General features: G+C 37.4%; 1 protein-coding gene across 1 annotated transcript in view; it reads right to left on the bottom strand.

Moving 5' to 3' along the window:
* ADAMTSL3 (ADAMTS like 3) overlaps positions 1 to 23,087 on the bottom strand; it is a gene marked incomplete at both ends in the record, with an annotated part of 186,210 nt that extends 163,123 nt beyond the window's left edge. Inside the window, one exon of the mRNA XM_084293125.1 lies at positions 23,013 to 23,087. Within this exon, the coding sequence (XP_084149251.1) occupies positions 23,013 to 23,087 (75 nt within the window). The remainder of the gene's footprint in view (positions 1 to 23,012) is intronic.
* Between the last annotated feature and the right edge of the window lie 448 nt (positions 23,088 to 23,535).

Here is a 23,535-nt window from a genome sequence, read left to right as displayed (position 1 = left end):
TCTTCAGCATGACAACTCTTGCAATATTATGTTTGCTATCAGGCCTGTGAATAACACTAGTTACTCAGTGCTATTTGGCTTTGCATAAACAAAAGCCAAAGTGAGAAATACGAGCACTCTTAAATAAGATGACCCTGAAGTAATTCATTTCCAAGTATTGTCAGAAAGTTAGTGACTGTGGATCAGATTCTGCTTGCAAAATATGTATTGCCCCGTTATTTCCTGAGCCTTCAGTTGAGCCTTTGGGGGAATGGGCACAACAATATTTAGAGCCAGTTTAAAAGCAATTTTATAGCATATGGATAAAACATACACTATAAAGTCTGGATATTACTATTACCAGCGAGAGTAGAGTTACACATACAGAAAGGGTACAACAAGCCTATTCTTAAGAACAAGAAAAAAGGCTTGCAAAGATATGGATTTACCAGTAGGAAGAGAGGAAATTAGGTAACAGCAAAAAAAGTAATTTTAATTCCTGTCCCCTGATTCCCTGCCACAGCGGTGACACGATTTATAAGCCCAGCACAGTGTGATGTCTATTTTCCGTCTCCTTACAAATGCTGAGAAGCTGCATTAAATAACATCAGTGGCATCGGTGTTGAGAGGCTGCTGGCAGTGATGTGAGCAGGGACTGTACCTGCTCTATAGAGGGAAAGCGATTTGTTCTTAAACTTGTATCTCCTGAATATGCAGCTTGACTAGTCTATCACATTTATCTGTTTCTTTGCTTGTTTACTGATTTTATATAAATGTCCTGTTCAACAGTTTATCTTAAAGCAGTCACTCACATTAACACAAAATGCTAACGGCTTTGAATGGTGAAATAACATTCTACCTGCACATTGGCTGGGGCTTGGTGCTTTGGGGGAGCAGGGGAAGTAGGCAAAAGGACATTTTCACTTTATTTATTTATTTTTAAGATTGAAGGTACTAGAATCCTCTTGATGGAACACACATTCCTGCCAAAAACAGTGGAAGTGAAGAACATCTTGTTAAAAAAAATAAATGTAGAAGTGTAACAAAACTTTCATTAATCCATCCTTTTAAAGTCTTGCAAGCAAGACAGAGCTAACTGAAGGCTTCTACAAGTTTTTATCCCTCCTTTCACCATATGTTCAACACTATTCCAAACAAAACCCACCTTTTATTCTTTATTTATTAGCCTAATAATTGGCAAAATTCTTGTCATAAATCAAGTTCTTTTAGCATTATTGGAACATACTCACATGGAACTCCTGAAGGTCTCTAAGGGTCCTCTTAGCCTCCATAGAAAAAAATATGCTACAAAAATACTGTCAGTGTCCTTAGCAAGGAAAACGGGATAATCTGTAGTATTTTTAAGATATGATAAAGCTTCCTTTATCATGACCACTGTGCAGTGAAAGCTTTTTTTTTTTTTTTATTTGCTAAACTGACAGGTTGCTAGCAGTTGAATGGACTCCTTTGCAGGAAGCAGACAATCTTGCTTGTTTTTCTATGGACACATGACTGCAGCCTGCCCATATGCCTCCTTCAGTGATACGCTGAAGGAGACTGAAAGCATAATCCTTTAGGAACAGCAGATTTATTTACAGAAGGCAAGAAAGGAACATAGTTTAGGTTATGTGGGATCACTGTCAGAGTCAGTGGAATTATAAAACCTTACAAAGTCAACACATGCACTGAATGAAGATGCTCATATTGCTTTAGGGTTAAAGAACAAAATGAAACAAGAGAAAGGATATCATACAATTCCTTCATTGAGCAGTAGGAGCCTCTGTCATGGAGAGGCAAGCAAGACACCTTAATAGCTTTGGCAAATCATGTGCTAACAGAAATTAGGATTATTTAGTAATAACAACATTAAATAAATAAATAAATAAATAAATAAATAAATAAATAAATAAATAAATAAATGAAGACTGTGGGCTATATGAGATGAGTGAGTCTGTAGTAAGCTACAGGCTGCAAGTACTCAACTCTTTACTAGTGAGATAAGTGGCACAAAACAGGGAAAAGGCAACATCAGCCTTTTCTAACAGATGACTTCCTTCTCATCCCCTCACCCAGTAGGGCTAGATAATCGCTCTAGTAATGCTAAAGAAAGGGTGTAAGGAAGGCACAAATGTTCCCAGGTAACAACGAGTTGGATCTAAATGGGAAGCCTCCTGAAATGCAACATAAAGGATCTGGGTCAGGTGAAACATGATGGCACAGTTCTGTGAGCAATTCTGCTCAGCACTTGCAAAATGCCCCCTTGTTTTCATTTCACAACAGTGATGTGCCCACACTGCGGTGACTGCCTGGTCCAGGATTTGGGGATCAACATTTCAGCTAGACATGATCAACCTGTCTGCATGCTGGTTTAAACACATCAAGGAAGGTAGTGCAGGTGGCTAGCGATTCACATTTATACATGAACAAAATGGGACCTAACACATTGTCACATACAGGAAAAAAAGAGTTAGCTATTATCAGATAAATAGGCTAATGATGAGAGAATGTAGGACAAAAACTTCACACAATACTTTGTTCCTGTGCAGTATATTATACCTAGTGAGAAAATCTACTTACCTCTTCTACACTCTAGTATTATGGTGCTATTCATCAAGAGATCTCATATTACTCAAAGTTGTCATTATCCTCATTTTACAATGCCTACTCTCAGGAGAGTCTGGCTAAGAATGACATGGGACTCTTGACTCAGATTTTCCTGATTCTTTTTAATTTAAATTATAACCTTAATGTTATTAATGTTATGTTATGTTAGTGTGATTATTTGTATTTAATTTCCTTTAGAGTTTTTTTCTTTAATAGTGATATAATTTGAACTGACATAGTAACATGCTTTTCATATACTTCAGTTGAAATTGTGCCTAAGGGCAGTGAAATTCTCATCCATAAGCTGTGTAAGGAAAAAACCTCTGGCGCTCAGAAGCCAAACACCTGCTAGAACTAGTGGCGGATCCAGATTTTTAAGAGAATTCCTGTTGTATAATGAAAGCACAAAGAAGGGAAATGTGTGGGGCAATGGAATGGTATTAAAACCACAGCACTTAGGGGAGAAAAAGAATCCTAAACCACTATATTCAGTATTCAGAGTTAAATACTGAAAATTTTGATATTAAAGAAAGATGTTCACAAGTGCAAATATAAACAGAGGCTTTTTGTGATGTGGGGAAGGCTGAGCAGCGACTTCTTATGTGTCACAGGGCATTGCCATGCCTTGCATTGCTAATGACAGGGAGTTCTCTCCCTGCACTCAATCTCAGTACATCTGCTTCTGATTCAGGTGGCAGGGGAAAATTGGCAAGTATTTCAGACAAAAAAAAAAAAAAAAAGCCTGTCTTAACACTAGTAATTTTTCATCATTTCATTCTTTCATCATTGTCATTAGCAACAGCATGGTGTTTATCATGAATTAAACAGGTAAACGCAATATGTCAGCTTTTTCTGCTACTGTAAATGACTGCAAATTCTCAAAACAGAAATAGACCTGGAAACCCAGGCAAACTCCCAGCCACCAAGAACTGGAGTGTTTCCTCAGTAAGGAAAATCTATCTTTGGTGCAACTATATTGAAAATCAAGTTGTCCAAAACAGAAGTAGAACTACAGGATCATGCAATTAAGGAATTTTGACAGATTAGGAATATAGAAATTTTTTGACAAACATCTTCCATCACAAAACCTCTCAATGAATACGACCCTCAAAGAGTCTAGCAAATACCATATAAGCAGGTATAATCCAGATAGCAGTAAGAAAAATCACATCTATATAAGAATAAGGTGGCAAGATTCCTCTTCAGAGACAAGCCAAAACAGTTTACTGTAGGATAAATCTCTCTTAAAAAATAAAGAAAAGTATTTGTCATACCACAAAGGTCACTCAGCTATACTAAAATAACTACAACTAAACACAAAACATGCAAAAAAATCTTTATTGATCAGCGGTGTTTGCTGACCTACTTCAGTGACTTCCACAAAGAATAAATACACACAGATAAGGCTGGGTAAAGGCTTGTGCACACCCAGATTAAGAGTGAAATCACTCAAGTAAACGGAGAACAACCACAGTGGCGCCAGAACTCCTCTGGTACATTCCCAAAGCATCAGTATGACTTCCTGCATTATGCAGGCTATAGAACTGGGCAAGGAGCTTTCTCCACCATATTCATCACTTTTTTAAAATAGGAAACATTTTCAGAAAGTTTCAGTCACGGTTTTAACAGGTATCAAAGAAAAGGGAATATGCCTAATACGTTATTTCCACATTTAGTTTAATTTCATTGTTAAAATTCTCTATATTACTTTGCCTAGCTTCCTCTCCAGGCCTTTGGACAAGCTTATAGTTTTTTGTTTGTTTTTTCCTGGTATATCATAATGTCCTTTATTATTAGAAATTCTTTCTTCCCTTTTCCCCAGTTAAGATGGGAAAGGACAATTCAGGTGGTGTGTGCTGGCCTATCACCAGTGAATGACCAAATACTTAAAAACTCATGCCAAGTACTGCCACCCCATGGAAAAAAGGACAGCATTAGTCCAGGCTCTCTTATCCACACCTCTTTTCAGAGGAGCACAGTGAGCCCCTGCTACCATCTTGTTAACACATCTTCAAAAGGGGCAGGGGGGTCCCAAAACTCTAGTTGCAAAGACAGACCACCCTGAATAAAGGTAGGTGTAAATAATCAAAATGGTTCTCCTACGTTATGTCTAGGAGATGAATCCTTTCTCACCTGAAAGAAATTAGACTGTGGAGAATGCCCCAGCCAGATGTTCACTCAGGCTAACCTGCGATTTACACCAGCTCACCACATGAATGTGTCTAGCACATGGAGAGGAAAACATGATTTTTCCACTGTTAATTTTCCACCACTTCTGATAATTTTAGTGATATTAACCCAGTTCTTCATCTACCCTTCTCTCTCCATTTCAGTAAGTCCCTTTGCAGGGTTTATGGACTGAGCAGCCTTGCACACTGACTGGGTCAGGCACATTTTCACAATAAGGAAGCAGTTAAATGGTCATGGCTCTGCTGTAGGAATGTTGGTTTAAGGCTATTAATAAGGCACGTGAGGTGAATGCCTTTCAGCCAAGCGCCCTCCACGTGTGCACACCTGTTTCAGCAGGATTTTAAAGAGAAATTCCCGAAAGAAACTGTTCACAGCACGCAGCCTTTAAGTCTCAAATGCATTTTGCAAATACTCTAGAGCTTTTAAGCTTTTTATGCTTTGCTGATGGTAAAAATACTGATACACCAACCACCAGGCAAAGCATGCTACTTCCCAGTAAGACTTCTTTCTCTCATCTATCATTGAGTTAATTTTCTTTAAGTTTTATTATTTGTCATTCCCAGCAAAATCTTTTGCTGCTGAAGTGTTTTCCCTTACCCAGACCCAGTGTTCAAATGCTGCAACTCAATTCTCCAAGCGTGCTTCCAATTGTTCCATATTTACTCTACTCAGTCTCATATTTATTTCTCAGCTTAACTCTGCTCCCTCAGTCCACTAAGGCCAGTCTCGTTATCCTGATCCATTCCCTTTCTCATTTCCTCTTAATATTTTTGAGGAAGGAAATCAGTCGTTCTCCAAGTGTCCTGTTTTTTTTTTTTTTTTTTTTTTTTTTTTTTTTTTTTTTTTTTTGTCTCGCCACTGAGAGCATCTCAAGCAGGGCAAGGTATTAATTGTGTTGTATTTAGCCAGACACACTCTCCAGCGTTGAAAATAAAAGGCTGACTGAAATTAGGTCAATAAATGAACAAAAAGCAAATAGCATGAAAGAAATAGAAACACCCTAAAAAGCAAAGTCTCCAAATATGAAAAGACCAAACATGAAAAAGGACCTACCAGTAATCTGAAGATTGTCCCCTCTAGGTCACACTATCTACTAGCTTTAACTGAGAGTATTTTATGTGTATACTTCCTAACAAGCCACTACTTTGATAACTATGCCTTAATGGCAGAAAAAAAAAAGAGTGACTGAAGGCTCACGTGGCAGGCACTACAGTCATCTGTTCAATGATAACTGTTAAGACTAATGGTCATTAATGGAGTTTAATGACTCATTTTTGTCCTTCTAAACTATGTGTACAGTAATGCTAGAGGACTGATACGGTAAAGAGGAAAGGGCTCTTACTGAGGTGAGAAAAACACGGGATCTGCTCCTGGAAAGAATGGAATAAATCCTCTGAATGAACTGGATTTGCTGAAATGTTAAAAGACACAGCTGAGCAAGTCAGACAAAATGAAAATAGAAACTGCTAATTCAGGATTGGATGCCTGTCCTAATCAGCATAGATTAATGACTACAGCCTTATCACCCATTTTTCACAACCAGCAGAAAAATTTCATTTAGAAATTTTAAAATGATCCAGGTGATTACAGAAAGACGTTCAATAAACATAACAACAAAAGATGAAGACTAGAGAATACTGTAGAACACCTGCAAATAAAAGGCAACACATTGTCTAGTATTTTGGAATAATAAAAAACACCAAGTCCTCTTAATTGCACTGCATTTTGTTTTGGTGGTTTTTTTTTGTTGTTTTGTTTTTTTGTTTTTTTTTAATATTTCAAGTATCGCATGTCTTCTCTGCTACTGATCTCATTGACAGTCTTTAACCCTCTCAATATGGTCTATATTTCAAATGAAACCAGTAGCAAGTACAAGTGCTAAAATAGGTATCGCACTGAAAGATGGGCCATACGATTATATTCCTAGTCACCCATCTTGTTTTCTCATTCAAACAGCTGAAGTTGAGTGAATTGCTTCACTATGCGTGCATTACTCTGGGAACTTGGCTACCACATCCACCGCATGCGATTTGCCAATACATACCACCTGCATACTGAGGGAACGGAAGACCTTCCTGTGGAGGAATATCTTCCCATCCTGTGTGGGTGTACAGGAGCAGATGTGTACGTACAATGGATAGCTCCCAGGACAGATGAATTGAGACATGTCATAAGTCAAACATTGTTTTCCAATAATGATTATTCTTCTACGGGACATTTAACAGAATAATTTTACTCCTTCAGAATACCACACTGAAGTTTATGATGGCATAGCAGATGTTTAGTAAGATTGTTTTCTTTCCTCCTCTTTTCTAGCAGATTGAAGAACCTGACTGCAGGGGGTGATCATTTTCAAAGTGCACCTAATTACTGGCATTTCCCTGGATCTACTAGCACCTAAAATCAGGCACGATTGACCACCGAGAAAAGGCTGTAGTCAAGCTACTGAAAAGCTCTACTACCTTGACCAGTAGAGGAAAGGTTCTGGAGGGAGCAGCCCTTCCAGCTGCTACTAGTACAATCAAGTCTCTGTTAATGACAGCCTTAAAAATGAGAAAATAGCTCTGGCAAACACATCTTGTAGGAGGTTGGTCTTTCAGCCTCCACTGTTTCAGCAAAGTTGTAAACATTACCATGTTTCTTAGACGTAGGAGCTTATCTGTAAACAGCTTTTCAAAAGCAGCTTTTATATATTGAATTTAACAGGGTACACAATCTTGGTTTGTCCACTTGACCTTGTCTTTTGAAAAGCTGTTGTGCCTCTTGTAGGGCAAGAGATACTCAGCTCACTACTTCTAAAAAGAGCAATGGCAAGGCGAAATGCGAAGTCCTTCATACGTGCCTGATTTCTAACCAACATTGCAAAACCACCTATTCTTACGTACCCAGCAGCTTCTCCTTTACTGCTACCATTTGCACATAAGGTTAAACAGAATTCTTGACAGCATAGTATAATTTTAAAGATTTACAGAAGGGCACTATTCCTACAGAATATTTTTCAACTATTCCTGAGCACTTTTGGATGGATCTGTGGCAATAACCTCCCCCGAATTTTCTTATCCACAGTCAGCTCTTTAGTTTGCCAGTACAAGCTAATGTGAGCTAGGAGGCCAACCCTAACAGTTCAATATCTAAAGCTTTAGCATGGTTCCAGGTTCTCATATGTTTGTCTTTAGCATTCTAAAACTTTTAAAAATATAGACAGAATCCAAGAACAATGGACTCTGCAAAGGCAAGGAAATAAATTCATCCACCCTTTTGTTTAATTGCAGAGGATTCCTTTTGCCCTACCTATTACTTCTCAGGCTGAACATGAGCATGACACTAGAAACTCCTGAAGCTAGAATCTATACAATTTAGTGGATTTGCAAACAGTGGTGTGAAATACTGTGCTCTTGATTCAGTTGATCTGTTCTTATTCTGCGTCATTACACATCTCTTCACATTCTCCACTGCTTTACGAATTGTAAACAATAAGACAGTTCACTCTCAGTTAAACTGTGCTAAAGTTAACTGTGGCAACGATTCAGTTGTTTTCATTTGCACTTTTTAAAAGGTCTGGCTTCCTCTGCACTCTATACAGAGTAAAATGTTATTATATGAAACTTAAACAGCATCCATTTCAAATAACAAGACCCAAATATAAATCTTAACCTGTATATTTCTCTGACAGTTTGGCTGTACTTGGAATTATCAGTCCAGAACATCTCTATTTCAGAGTCCAGTTCTTTTTGCCAAGAGAGATATTCTTTTATCCTGATTATAGTGAAAAAAGCCAACATGCTGGCCTGACTCAGGCTGTAATTATTCTGTGCCTTTATATGAGCTTTTTATAGTTCCTGGTAGAAAGGCTGAAGGGAATCCTACACATCCACACAAGGTCTGAAATTTGTTGCCTTCCTGCACAAAACTGCATGAAACTGTTTGAATGAGTTCCTCTTCCCTATGCTTTTCCTTGCTTAGAGTTATGATGCATGCAGCTATTTCCCTCATTTTTTGTTACTCCAGCTTTAATAATAGAGCAAGGGGATGACTACAAATTGTTCTATAAAAAACAGAATTGACTTCTTAAAAAATAAAAAATAAATTAAAAAAAAAATATTACCTACCTAAATAAATCCTCAAAGAAGCAACTACATGCTTTAAAAGGAAGTATGGGGCAATAATAAAATCTAAAAGTCGAAATGCCTATGCCAAGAAGATTTAATGTAGTCTCTGAATCTTAAAGCAAGCCAAAACTATTCATTTCAGCCATTTAGAAACAGAATCATTCCGCATTGTCTTAAAGCCATAAGAATTCAAATCACTCACTACCATTTCAGATTAATCAAACACCTCATGCAGACTAGGAAAACACAGGGTTGTGTCACCTTCCTATTTTTGCTTCTTCAGCATCAAGCCAAAACCTAATCCCTGTTCTAAATCAATGTGTTCCATTCTGCTGTTTCCTGGGAGGCAGGGGGCTGGAGGCAGGTGGGGAAGGGAAAACCTTTCTCCCAATTCTTTCAGAGGTATAAATATTATATGAAAAATTCCATTAATATAACAGCCTTGCACTCAAATCCTTAAGTCTGCTGTGAGTGGACAAACAGAAAAACAAGTCACCACACTTAAATAAATATTCACCTACTACTGCTAATATTTTTCTCCTTCACGTGTATGAAAAACAGCCAGTCTTGTACTATTTTCAGAATAATATTCAAGAAACAAAGAAAGTTATGTACAGAACATTTTAAACAAAGTCAAAATAGAGAAACCAAATTCAGTTTCAGTTGGGAAATGTTTTAAAGAAATTAAAATTAATAGAATAAACCCTTCTCTGTAAATCTCTTCTTATAATTTCCTTTAGTTAAAGATAACAACATATTGGATTTAAGTCCATATATAACATATCAAATGCTCTTTATTAAACAGAGGATCTATTCATAGCACCCTGTATTTGCAACATATGCAGCAAATTATACTATTAAACACTTAATCCTAATACAGTTTAAATTTCATCTCTCACAATAAAACTTGCACTAATGTTGCTATACTTCAAATAGGATTCTAGAAATAAACAGTAGGAGTTGTAGATAGCTCAAGTGATGACAATAATTGAACATTTGAAATATAAAGTTAGCTGTTTAGATCTAAACGGTCTGATGAAATATTAAGGGTTTGGGGAAAAAAAAAAAAAAAAAAAAAAAAAAAAAAAAAAAAAGCTATTCCCAGTTATCCAAGGTTTGGAATTTTTAATTTACAAAGCATAGGAAAATAAAAGATGGACAGGACTCCTATGAGCCACATGCCACATCACACATCTCTGAAAATTCTGAGCTTCTACATGCCCTCTGTAGATAGGTCATGAAAGGACTGATCCCACTTAGAGGCTTTTGCAGTGCCAGCACCTTGCAGAAGAGCCGAATACAGCAGCAACCCTGAGCGAATCAGAGCAAACATCTACTACAACCAAGATACTCTACAAACAGCACAGCCTGCTAGACAGCCCTCTGAGTGGAGAAATGGAGATAGACGAGCTACACCAGCATTTTAAAAGCTGAACAGATCTTAAATGTGGAGACATCTGCATTGACAAATAGTATTACAAGTTTCTGAATGCAAGACCCATTAAAACCAAGCATGTCCACACCAATCCAAATTTAATTTCAATTCAAGCATTCCCTACATTGTGTCTGACCTGTCCAATCTTAGTTATACAACTCTGAACAGGATTTTCTAAGCTATTTTATTAAAACAGACAATTCCAATACACAAGACAGATCAAGAAAGCAGGCCCCCATTTTACAAGTCCAGTCGTGCCCCTGCAAGCCCCAGTTCAGAGCAAGCATTTAAGCTAGAAATCTGCATCATCCTTCATCATGAAGCATCATTTATCATTTTCTTTAGCCATGCTCTCATTTAGCCATGCAAAACCATCTGATTGTGTCAACTAAAAATACCACCAGGGTGAATCAGAGTGCAATGTTTTATACAGCCACCCTGTAACTTACATGCAGAGAAGAGCCCATTAAGGAGCTGCAGATATGATTCAGAAAAAAATTAACCTAAGACAATCACAGTTTGCTAGAGAATATTATAAAGACTTCATTAGTGTTTTTAAATACACTGTACATGCATATATTTCTATGTAGTATAGTTATAGTAATAAAATCCACCAAACTAAAATTTTAGCAGTGAATTGAAGCTTACAACATTGTATGCCAGAAAGAGAATTACATTTTAAGATGTTTTAAATGCCCCTTTTATAACACCATTCAATTTTTTCCTCCGCAGACAAAGGCATATATTCTTTGACAAGTACTAGGTATAGTTAACTTTTGATTTACTATAAAGGTGCAGATGTAATTCCTCAGAATAACAGATGTCTATCAAACCCTTCAATCTTGGACACTGAAAATATCACCTAGAGTTCTGTATCTTCACACAATGACAGATCAATGGAAGAGGGCCTGCTTGATATCACTTGAGGAATCACCTGATTATAAAAATTAGTAAAACGCTTAAGTAGTACAGAATAACTCCACCAAGGGGTTTGAAGTGGCCTGATTATGAGAAGAGCTGGGGAAGAATTAGCAGGTGCAAGGATGTTGTACCAGGAAATTCTTCTCTCAGGAGACAGCATAGACATGATGACATGGGAAACTTGGGTTGCCAACTTTCTACAGAGTAAATAACCCTGAAACTCTGGGAAAATGACTTGGATTATGAAGGTGGAAGAGAGGCCAGCCCATTACTGAAAGAGAATTCTAAGTGAATTTTGCCAGTTTTATGTGGATGATTAATCTCAAAATGAAGGGCTAGTGCCACTTTTCTCACTGCTGCTAGCCTTTCTTTACTTCTCAGCTCTCATCTTTCAAAGACCCAGGTGGAGCTAAGAAGGCACACTGTTAAAAACTCCCCATGAAGGATTAGTTTTGTGCAGCCAGCTATGCATTCCCCACATTACACAACTAACTTTAAGAAGAGTTCCTCAGAATACCTTTACTATCAGAGTATGATGCTCTTCAACAAAGTAAGATGATGCTGAGTGGTAACAGCAGATCCTAAAGGTTAGCTTTGACTATTCCAACCCAGATGCACACCTTACTAGTTAATATTTGCATAAGTTATTCATATGTTATGCCAGAGGACTCTCTTCACGAGTTAAATTTTATTCATATCTGAAGTCCACATTCAAAATAAGACTGGGCTATTATGGAGGTAAAGACTTATAAAAATTGAAAACTCCCTTTGAAACACATGCTTTCCAGTAAAAGCAGCTAGCAAAATGCAAAACACGGTCAACATTCCAACACCATGATGTCAATTTTTATATGCATGGACAAAATGCTACATGCAGAACTCAACTCTATCGTATCTTCCTTATTTATGATGTGCTTGTGTTCCCCTGCTTTCATTAGCAGAACTGCACCATGCAGTGGAGAGAGCAACCCCTAAAAAGTTTCAAAGGAATCTGATGAATATGGTAAATCTGGCAAAAAGCCACACTGGTTTTTAAAAAGTGAATTTCCATGTTCTGCTTCGGTTCTTCTGAAAAAATAGTGTACATGCTCTAAGGAATAGTTTTGATGTTTCCCTCTGCAGTAGTTCAGAGAAATTCCTGCCAACAGGGATGGCCTGGAACACCTGATAAAATGCTCTTCAATAACACACAATAAAAAACTGACATGTAAAAAAAATGGAAATCACTTGATTTTGCAAGGTTTATAAGCAACAGGCAAATTATCTTTTTGATTATCTCTACTTTTTTCCCCAAAAAAGAAAAATACAGCCAATTTTCAAGAAAACTAACAGCTGCAGACAGATTTAAATGCCATCTGTCCTTAGCAGTTACATGAAGAGACAAAATGATTCACACCACACAACAGGAAGTATGATAACCAACTCATTAACACTAATGAAATTCAGCCTCAGTTTGCTTCCTATGGGCAGGTCTTACTCAGGAAAAACTCCCACTGATGTCTCAGGCAAAGTGCCTACAGACTTCACTGGCACTGTTACTCAAATGCAAAATGTCATACTGTTCAGATAGAAAGCCCTTTATAAATTTTACAAAATAAGGTCTCAGTTGTGGCACAGTAACCTAATGAAGTCCACAGGGTTCCCCAGGCTGGATCTCATTCCAGGACTGAGGTTTTAGTGCAAGTCCTCATACTACACCACTGAATAAATCAATGTGAATTTTTGGCAGACAAGGAATGATGGGACACTCCTATAACACAGTTGAAGAAGACAAGGTCCTTTCTTCAGTGTCTCATGGGAGGCTGGCCTTAATGTTTGAAATAATAAAAAGAAGTCTACAATTCCTATATTTTCCCCATTTCTGAATTGTGGCTTCTTTGTGACATGTGACAGATGGCTCACAGAGGCCTAAATTCAGCAAGAAAAATAAGCAATTATAAACAAATACATCATTGCTGTTTGCTAAGGACATAATTCAAGGAAGTTCAAAAGATCAGAACAAGACCCACATGTTCTGTTATCCCAGCTAAGGCACTTCTCAAGATGGTTATCTACAGGAAGAAATTTTCTCCAAGAAAAGCTTAACATTTGCAGTACATCTTTGTTGCCCTCACAGAAACCATACAAATAAAAATAAAAATAAAATCAGCTCATATAAAAATGAAAAAAAAAATTAAACAGAGAATTTTTTTCCCTAAGTAACACTGCTATCTAAGACTATGCAAAGATTTAAAAGGTTGCAAGTTAAGAACAGGTGATGCTAACAGGATATTTGAAAGACCCATGAGACTTGCAACATTAAGTAAAATGTATTTGCCTACTGATCTAATTGCTTACTAATTTTCAAATCTATTCCCACTGGATAAGTAATGGCATTTTAAGCCCAGAACCTGGCATTAAAAATACATTTATAGTTTCCTTTTAGCAGAAGATAAACAGCTGCATGGTAAAAAACCATACATTAAGATGGCATTCAGGAGGTTTCTGTATGGTTTTAACCAACCTATTGTGTTCTAAATTTAACTGAAAGAGGTAGGAAGGGGAAATGGGAAATACATTTGGGCTCACAGTTTCACACTGGGGTGAAGGCAAGTGTTCACTCATACAGGGAAAATGTCTGGAATATTTGTGTCTTATGGAAGGACTTATCACATAATGAAAGTAGAATTTGAGCCAAGCTTTATTTAGTAAAATATCAGAAGCCATTGCTCTATTTATCTTTCTAAAGGAAATGCTAGTGTTTGTTTAAAAACAATAAACTACTCAAGCAATCAAAATGACCTAAGTTTCCTTGAACTCCTTCAAATTCTAAGGTTTTGGTATTTTTTAGAGTGTCAGAAACAAAATTTTGTTAAAAAGCTGTAAAAATAAGAAAGTATTCCAGGCAGACCCAAAGAAGCTCAGAATGAATGTACCTATGCAGTTTTTGAGCAAGTCCTTGTCATCCAGAATATACCTTCAAATACACCTGGAGTTTAGAGGATATATTTCTTTAGTTTCAGCTTTGAAATAGTGAGTCACAAATGACAGTAGCATGGATTCTAACTTCCCTTTCAATGACTATCAAGTGTAACCCCGAAGAATATCAAGATGGTAGAAAAACATCTGAATTGGTTCTGACCAAGTACCTATCTAGTCCACCAGCTTCCAACAGGAGTCTTAAGTGGATACCCAGAGAAGAGCATGTACAGAGCAAGTACATACCATACTTCCCTGGACTCATGTACTTTTTTTTTTTTTTTTTTAGCCTGCCATGGTTTGTCTGTTCAGTAATACTGAGTGGATTTTCCAAGTGCTTGTCTTGTCTTCCCCTGAATCCATGCATCCTTCCACTGGAGAAAACCTTTGGCATGCAGATCCCAAGATCATTAAAAGCTTTTTTTGTTGTCTTTCCACCTCTTTCATTCATAAAGGATCAGAACTGTACACAGTACTTAGAGTGGGATCACATGCTTAAGGAGTTAATGCAGTGAGAGGATGATGCTCTTCACTTCGCATCTTCCCTTCATGGTGTTTCCTAACATTTAATTTCCATTATTCACTATTGCCAGGCTCTGAGTTGGCAGTTCCATGAAGAGACACACCTAGGAATCACTGTTCTAGAGGAAAAGTGTAACTGTTAGTCACAGAAAGCATACAAATTTCATACAAATAAAACTACATAATCAGGCCACATGAAAACAGAGCTCATTCAAGCAGTCTTATCAGTTATTGGTGTTAGTCAAATCCCTGCGTAGCATACAGCACAATCCACACACCTCTCCAGTGATGAATGTACACCCTTTTCAGCTTTCTAACAAGTGTTGATGAGATCAGCTGAAAAAAACAGTAATACATTGGAAGTTCCTGGCAGTTTCCAACTAGAATATCATCTACCAAGCAGTCAATACTCAAGACACTGCAATGCTATTGTTTTTTCAGCCAACATCCATGTTAGTCAACCAGGGAGCAGTTTAAAACTATTTGGAGGCTCAAGAAAACAAAACACCAAATGAGTAATGAGACCTTGAAAACATCTAATAAAAGGAGACTCTCAAGAGAGGAAGCCCAATAATATCTTAGCATATTTTATTTGTTATGCATCCACAGAGAGCAGTGAGCTTGTTCAGCCTTCTGCTTCCACACCGCTGCTACACCAGCAAGAGGCTGCAGTAGCTGGGAAGCAAGGACGATAACTGTTGGAAGAGATATGTGAATGCACCAGAACCACTACTTGCATCACTCTTGCTTACATGTATTTCTCCATGCCAGTAGATGGTCTGGAGAACCCACATACACAACAGAGATATGGCAACAACTAAAAAAAAAATAAAAGATCAGGGGAAGAATTTTTTAAGCTAGCTAATCTTTTGTTGAATCAGTGAGCTCAGAATAGAGATGCTTTCTGCAACCTCAGAGCTTCTGAAAGGTGCAGGCCAGGAAACATCATCAGATGAAGATGATGAGAGAAAGCAATCACCTTCTGGCATTCTGTGGTGTGGCAGGTGTGCCCATACCCTCTTAATTCTCTGGAACTAAGAAGCAATAGATCAGAGAACTAAGTGCTCTTCTTTGCGTTTGCATTTGCTACAGAGAGCCTTCACAAATCCTTTCATATATACATGTTATAAATGATACCCTGTTCTGTTTGCATGCACTGACAAGAGACTGTATCCTATAAATTTTAAGCAGCTTAGATTTTTGGCAAAGCACCTGATGACAGAAAAAACATTACATAAATGCAGAAATACATGTTTCCACATATAAACAAAAGCTCCACTTACTTAGCACTACAAAACAGCATCATTAACCAGTTGGGACCTCCCACCGTGCCACAAATGACAACAGTTAGCATACAACAACAATCTAGTAATTGCAATCGTAAATGCATTTTTAATATTGCTTCACAATTTATTCGAGCTGACTGCATTTGCTGTGTTTCTAGTGGATCCAGAAGCATGACAAACTGACAATTCTTGGAAACCACATTTCTCAAAACAGACTGAGAATACTGTTTTCATTCTCTCTCCATAATGATGTTAAATCTAATAAATATAAAATTAGAAACAGAAATAACATTGTTCCTAAACAATTTATGTAATATGCTGTCTGGAAGGGGTGTATTAGGCCAAGTTTTCAGAAAGTGCACTCCATTTATAAATACTTGATGTTTGTACTTGCACTTCTCAAGTATTATCAAATATCTACACACCCAGGTACTAGAATTTACACACCAGAAACCTATTCTCTCAAAAGAGCTTTAAGAGTCAAAGTTTTGGTTTAATCATCAAAATATGAAGATAGATGGTTAGCCAGACTTTTGGAAGTGCCTAAGGCACTAAAATGCCTGGTTCCCATTGGACTAATGGAAATTTAACCTATAACTTGTTTTGAAAATCCAGCTAAGCACCTACCAATACAGTTAAGTACTTAACAGTATGTGTTTAACTTACAAAAGCTCAGGGCTTACTGAAGAAAAGGCTCCATATCACAGACCCTTCTGAAAACACTTCTCTCTCTGCATCAGATTTAGCACCCTTGCATAGCTGACAGTCAAAAATGAGCTTGCAGACCTGTACTTGCTCCTAGAAGACAGAGTGAAGCCATTTGGAAAATACGACCCTTAACTCCAAGAGTGCTTGACAGTCTACAGTGTTCAGATAATATAAAAAGTTCTCCTCTTAAACGGAGAAAAGTTCTTTATGTACTTGTTTTCAAAACCTAAACAAATCAGTGATAAAGTGAGTGAAGAGGGCATAACAGAACTGCAGTGCCATGCAATTCCCATGTGGGTCTTGCTCATGATAGCAAGCTTTCCTTTTCTAAGATACTTGTACACATTTGACAATTTCTTCTAGAGAACCAGGAATGAGAGAAAAATAGCATTCCAGATGCACTATACCAGAAGTTGGGAAAGTACATTGGTAATTGAGATAACTACAAAAGGTTCAAGTCTATAAACATTTTGTTCCATTCCAAAATAAGAGAAACAAAATTCTTATTCCAAAACTCACAGGAAAGTTGAAAACCTCTTTCAGAAAGAAAAGCCACGTAGACAAATAAATACTGGGCTTTAAGTTTATTGAACCTTCAAAAGGAAATTTATCTAATGTTGAGCTGAATGCAGAAATGAAGCTAGGGCCAAATTCAGACACACTGATTAAAGCCTGACTTTCCTTCCATCAGCTGTTTGCTTATCTTTTCCAACTTCTATCTGCACAACCAGAATAAGAAACTCACTTAGCTGTCTCTCCAGAATTGTCACAGCTATATCCAGTGTCCTTTCTGGAACGTTGTGCTCACTAGGAAACTGCATGTCAAAACCAAACTCACTCTATTACCACGCACAAACTGTTTTACAGAGATTTTGCATAACAAGAATTACACTGGGATTGCTCAAGGCAGGCTGTGCTGGACTGTACATGGTCACAAGATTATCATTAGTGCTATAAACTATACAGAATCTTACCAACACGGACTTAACAGTCAAGTACATTTGCAGTCAGTTTGGTGTAACACACTGACATTGCCAAGGATTTCTCACATAAGCTTACAACATAAACAAGTACAGAGGCACAGTTATAAACTTGCTTTCACTAGCACTGAAATTAATATTTTACCACTCAGTTGCAAGCCACGTTATATTTGGTGTTTTCTTAAATACCAGTTCCTGGATTCAGGTGAGCATACAGAATTCTATATTTTAAGAAAAGCTTCAAGCCTAATGACTGCAGATAGAGACAAACATGTGGACCTCACAGCTTCTAGAAGTAAAAACAAATAAAAAGGTCTCAGATTTTAAAATACATTCTTATGAAGCCAAACTCATTATTTGGGATGGCCAAACCATGATTTTTAAACAACTGGTAAAAGGACTTTAACATGAGTATAACCAATCATGTACGTTTTCTGTGATGCAAAAGCAGGAACAATTTGGTGTGCTGAAAAACTGCCCCCTCAGTGCAGTTTATGCCTCAATTTGGTAAGGAATATGAAGGAGCCAGCTGCACCAAGCAGACCTGAATGAGTAATTATCAACGACTAATCTTTCAAGTGGTTGCTAAAACCAGAGAGAATCTTAAAGCTATTCCTTCGCTTCTTAACTACTTTTTCAAGAAAAATTAGAAGCCACTGGCTGTTGTGAAAGATTATTCTTACATCTAAGCTATTCTAAAAACATTCCATGTTTGAATAGCTAGTTTTAGAACAAGTGAACTGGAGCTCTACACACAACTGATTTAATACTCTCATCCGAATTTATCATTTTAATGAGGAATGATACTCATGTCTGAAGATGTAGATAAGGCATTATAAATCTAACAGGACACGGAGATTAAAACACCTTCACGTCATTGGCGTGAATGATTTTGGACTATGCTTTAGCTGAATAACCAAAGGCTGATTTTCCTGACTTGTATCACTGCAAGCATCATTCATAATCACTATTATATATAATATTTACTAAAAATTGAAACAAAGAAATAATAGTAAAATGGCCCCCTCACTGATATCATCTGGACTTTTGGTCATCTCCCACAGTTGACTTAAACTTTTGATGAGATTACATTTTTAAAAATAAGTATTCATACATATTTTGTGACTCAAGTCACAAGACAGATTCATCACAAACCTTCTGCCAATTCCATTCTTTTGGATTGTAAATAGGGGGTAAGAGCAGTTCAGATCCTATGAGCACTGGTTGAGCAATCATTATTAGTCATAAATTCAAAATGAATTCAGGAACTTACGTAAGTATTCTGGTAATGCTGTCACTGCATTACAAGCTTGTCAATAACAATATTTTAAGTCAGAATACTTCTACTGAGTCTCTGAAGTGTTATTTGTCTGCAGTAGATGTATTCCAGCGTTCAAACAAAAGGATAAAACCACAAGCCTGTTGAGGCTGAGCGCAAAACTCCAGATGGGTGCAGAATTGCAACCTGCTTACAAAAGTGAAACTGCTTTAGATTTAACTCTGGGTTTGCAAATCGCAACCTGATATTTTTGATTAAAGTTACTGAAGATTTTAAAATCCTTACTCTTATATGGCATGTAGATCAATATTTTCAGACATTGGTGTGCAATACATCCAGTGACTGTAAAACATATTCCAAAGGTTTTCCACAAAGATGGTCTCCAAGTCCACTATGTCATGTAATGGACATCAGACTTTTGGCCTTGCACAGATCAACCTTAATGACATTTACCGTGTTGGTAGTTTTCAGCAGATTGGCTATGGCAGAATCATTTGGAATAAGATAATGTTTTCAGTATGTATATCTTTTACATCCAAAATATCACAGATAGATAGAAAAAAAAAAAAAAAAAAAAAAAAAAACATAATGCATGCGGGGATTGCAGAAACATAAATCATGGGAGCAAGTAACAGTTTATTCAATGAATATGTGACCTACAAAGCTTTCCCTTCCATAGAAATCCAAAGCTAATGCTTCTTAAATATCCAGACATAGTGTGTTTGCTATTATTCCCTCCTCAGACATTAGCCACCCCACAGTCTTTGGAGATAAAATGGGCTGACTTGTAGAGGATTTAACTAGGACTCTAGGAACCTAAGAAAATATCAGTGTATTCCTGATTTGAAAACAACATACCAGAGAATAAATCTAAAATGAACCCATGTGTAAACTCCAAATTTTGTCCATATGATTCTGCTAGCAATCATTTCTTGCTGACATTAATTCATTAGTAAGAATATCAGATATACATTCTTGCACATATTTCATAACATATAACAACATTAACTTAATGGTGTAATAAAATGTTACCACAAGATTGAGAAAGCATAGGTACCAGGCTGAACATCCTGCCTTTTCAATTACCAGTACATAGCCATATCTTCTCAAGAGATTTAAATAGCAAAGTTGGACTTAAATACTTTTATTTTATTAGCTTAACCATTGCCTAAAATCTCTATTATTGATTACTAAGCTGCTATCATGGGAGAAAAATAAGAAGCCTCTTACACCATACTGAGAAATAAACACACATCAGTAGTTAACTATATCTTTGACTGAGACTTGATGTTCACAAAAATCAGTAGAATACGATAGCCTCCTTGGATGGATTCATCATTTAAATCTTTAGAAATACTGAATTATTCCATCATGATATTGCTGCTATTTTATTTTATCTTATTTTAAGACAGACATAGAGACACCATTTGCTTGGGTCACTATTGGCTTTAGGCAAATGCAATTCTACTCATTTCAGTTATACTGGCACGAGTCAGGAAAAGGAGGCCCTATGTCTGCAAAACAGCACAAGCAAGGCTAGCCCATAAGTGATCTCCTGAATCAACTTTATGCCCTTGCTCTTGCTCACAGAACGGTTTTAAAAAGCAGCTCGGCAATACCACGCAGTAAACAATTCTCTGGGTTATCCTATCATATCTTATTAATCTACTAGTATGGCAATTAAACCTCCCTTAAAAAATTGTCATGAACTTGAGACACCACATATCTGGAAGTTCAGAGTTAAGTTTGGAACCTAGCTAAACACCGTGCCATGCTCGTTACTGGTGTAGGATCCTATAACCAGTTAACTTTCATTTCTTCTCAGTAACAGCTACCTCTTTTTCACAACTTCTCATGTTAAAGTTTTCTTTGCGTTACATTCATACCACATTTCCACCACATTCTTTTTAAACGGTTATTATTTTATTCTGTACCTGCCTCAAGCAGGATGAAATTAATCAATTGCACATAAGTGACATGACATAGACTTGTGACCTTGCCCAGCATCCAATTGTTTCTAATTGATTAGCTCCAGACATAAGCACTTCAATAGCCAAAAACAACACAAGTGGAAGCTATGGTACAATATTAGGGTAGAATAACTGTGTGTGGTCCATATAGTATGGCCCCAAGCAACCAATTAAAGAATTAATGGTTATTGGATACCAAAAATGTTATGTTAAATAATATAAGATATCTTTAATGTGACTAAAATTGTGATAGAACACCTAAAATTTAGGAGCAGAAGGGCCTCCTGCAAGATTGGGGTTAAGTGCTAATGGCTCAAATATGCCAAATAGATTGGAATATTTAACAGGACAATCAAGACCAAAAGAATTTGACCTGGATTGAAATGTTCATAAAGCTATTCACAATAGCCTATTGATTACTACAATGTGTTTGGATACTTTTTATTATGAAGAGACAAGTGAAGCTATGCCAAACCATTTGTGGAGAAGAGGAAACTATGCCACCACTGATTCCTGTTCTGCAATAAGAAAACTATGGAAAAAAATAGAAAAGAAAAACATTATAAAAAAAAAAAAAAGTGGTCTCTTCATAACCAAAAGGCCCAAACACAAAGCTGACCTTTCCCTTTCCTGTACTTCTATTCTCATCTTTCACAGAACTATTAAGTGAATTTCACATACTACTTTGAGTGCTTTATAGGGCCTGTTATTGCAACATCACTCAACTGCTTGCACACAAAGATACAAACAGATCAGGCACAGAAAATCAGTAACATTTTGATTCCTACATGAGAAGCAAGCAAAAAGCTGAAGATTCCACTGCTGTCCTGTCTGCTTGAACATGCATTGTATGTATGCTGCTTTTCCACACACTTAATGAAGAATCTAATGCTTCTTTTATGGTGAATCCTTTACTCAGGTAACTGCTGTACTTTCAAGATTAGTAGCAACCATAATACAGATGTAAGAGGCGTTCATTGATAAGCAACTGCCAAACATTTCACAGCACACACTGCACTAGTGCTATTAGCAAGTAGCACTGCTTATTCCCACTACTGTAAGCCCCAAAGTCCAGCATAAATGAATTATAGCTTACTGAGCTGTCCAGTCCTGTCTCCTAATTTCTTCATACTCCTTTTGAATTCTCTTTTGCCTGCTTTATTACCATTTGATTCAAAATTCTTCAGGATGTATGTTTAAATAATGCCCAGCCCAACAGGCTCCAGTTTGAAACCACCATTTCTCAATATCACAATAATGAAAACAGTACATAGTTACAATACTGTCACTGATTTTTTTGCAAAACAAATACTTTATTTTGTAAAAATTACTACACTGCTTCAAAAGCTGATGCCATTTATTTCAAAAATATTCTCCAGTTTAATTGTTCTTTTCTAAGTATTTTTTTTGATTTGGGCCTATAGAGGACTGAAGAATCCTTGATGATACATTCTGTACTGTGGGAACTACCACTGTAGAGGATGACAGACTATAACAACATCTCTGCTGCATGCCAGCACACCATATTTCTTGAAATACTCACTTCTTGGAACCGACTAGGCTCATGTGTCAGGCAATAGATCAGTTGGCAGCTATGGCTTTCCTCCATGGTTCTGTATTCATTGAACGCTTGAAGGAAAGACCTTTTTGGACCTCCGTCTTCCCAAGATACTCACCGACTTCCAAGCGCTTTACATGTTTCTACACAGGTATTTATATAACCCTTGTCACTTACAGTATCTTAACATTTATCAGGTGCTAAATCTCCTGTGGGCAAAGGGCAGCTGTATTGCCTTGAAAGACCCCAGGCATTACACATCTGGCAAGATCTCCCTTTGGTCCCTGTACAGTTGAGTCAGGTACAATATTACCGAGAGAGAAAATATCCATTTCCCATCTGGATGCCTTTGAAATTAAATTCAGTGATAAACCTAAATCCCACTCTCATTGGAAACCTTTCATTTACAATGCAGGTACCTCAGCAGTTTTGCTTAAAAGACAGCAACTGAAAGTTTGTGGCAAGATCATCGGAAACACCAAGCACAGCAGTGGCAACAAGTTCATTGCCTACCTGTAGATGAGCGTAGATAGCAATGGCAAGCCAAATGACCTCCCAGAAGAGCCCTGTGGCTTTAGGGCTGGCCATCCTCGTGCCTTGGGACTCTGCTGAGAGAGATTGTTTCAAGTTACAAATAAAATCAATTGGGCTGTGCCAGAATTTCAATGACTAAAGCAAACTGGGCGAAGGGATGGAACCAGCCTTTGGAAGAAGCTCAGTGCAAACACTGGAGCTCCGTGCTGGCCAGCGGAGCTGGCTAGGAAAGCATGCCATGAGCACAGCCTGCAGGGTGATGCAGTTCCAATTAGGCAACAGACGCGGGGGGAGAATGAAGGAAGGTTTGGGAAAGCAAGCAATAGGGGGCGAGTTTGATCGTCTCCTGCACATAGGTCAGTTTATCAAATCAGCAACCCCTCCCACCGTGATCTCTCACTTTCACCCATCCAAAAGGGAGAGCCCAGCCCTGGGACCCCATCAACCATTCACACTGCCTTTGGAAGTTCTGATCATAACAGCACGGAGATTAAGTGATCAG

Source organism: Netta rufina (assembly GCF_964035555.1).
Source record: "Netta rufina genome assembly, chromosome: 11".
NCBI lineage: Eukaryota > Metazoa > Chordata > Aves > Anseriformes > Anatidae > Netta > Netta rufina.
Note: the sequence above shows the minus strand (reverse complement) of the source record. Positions and strands in the feature narration are given on the sequence as shown.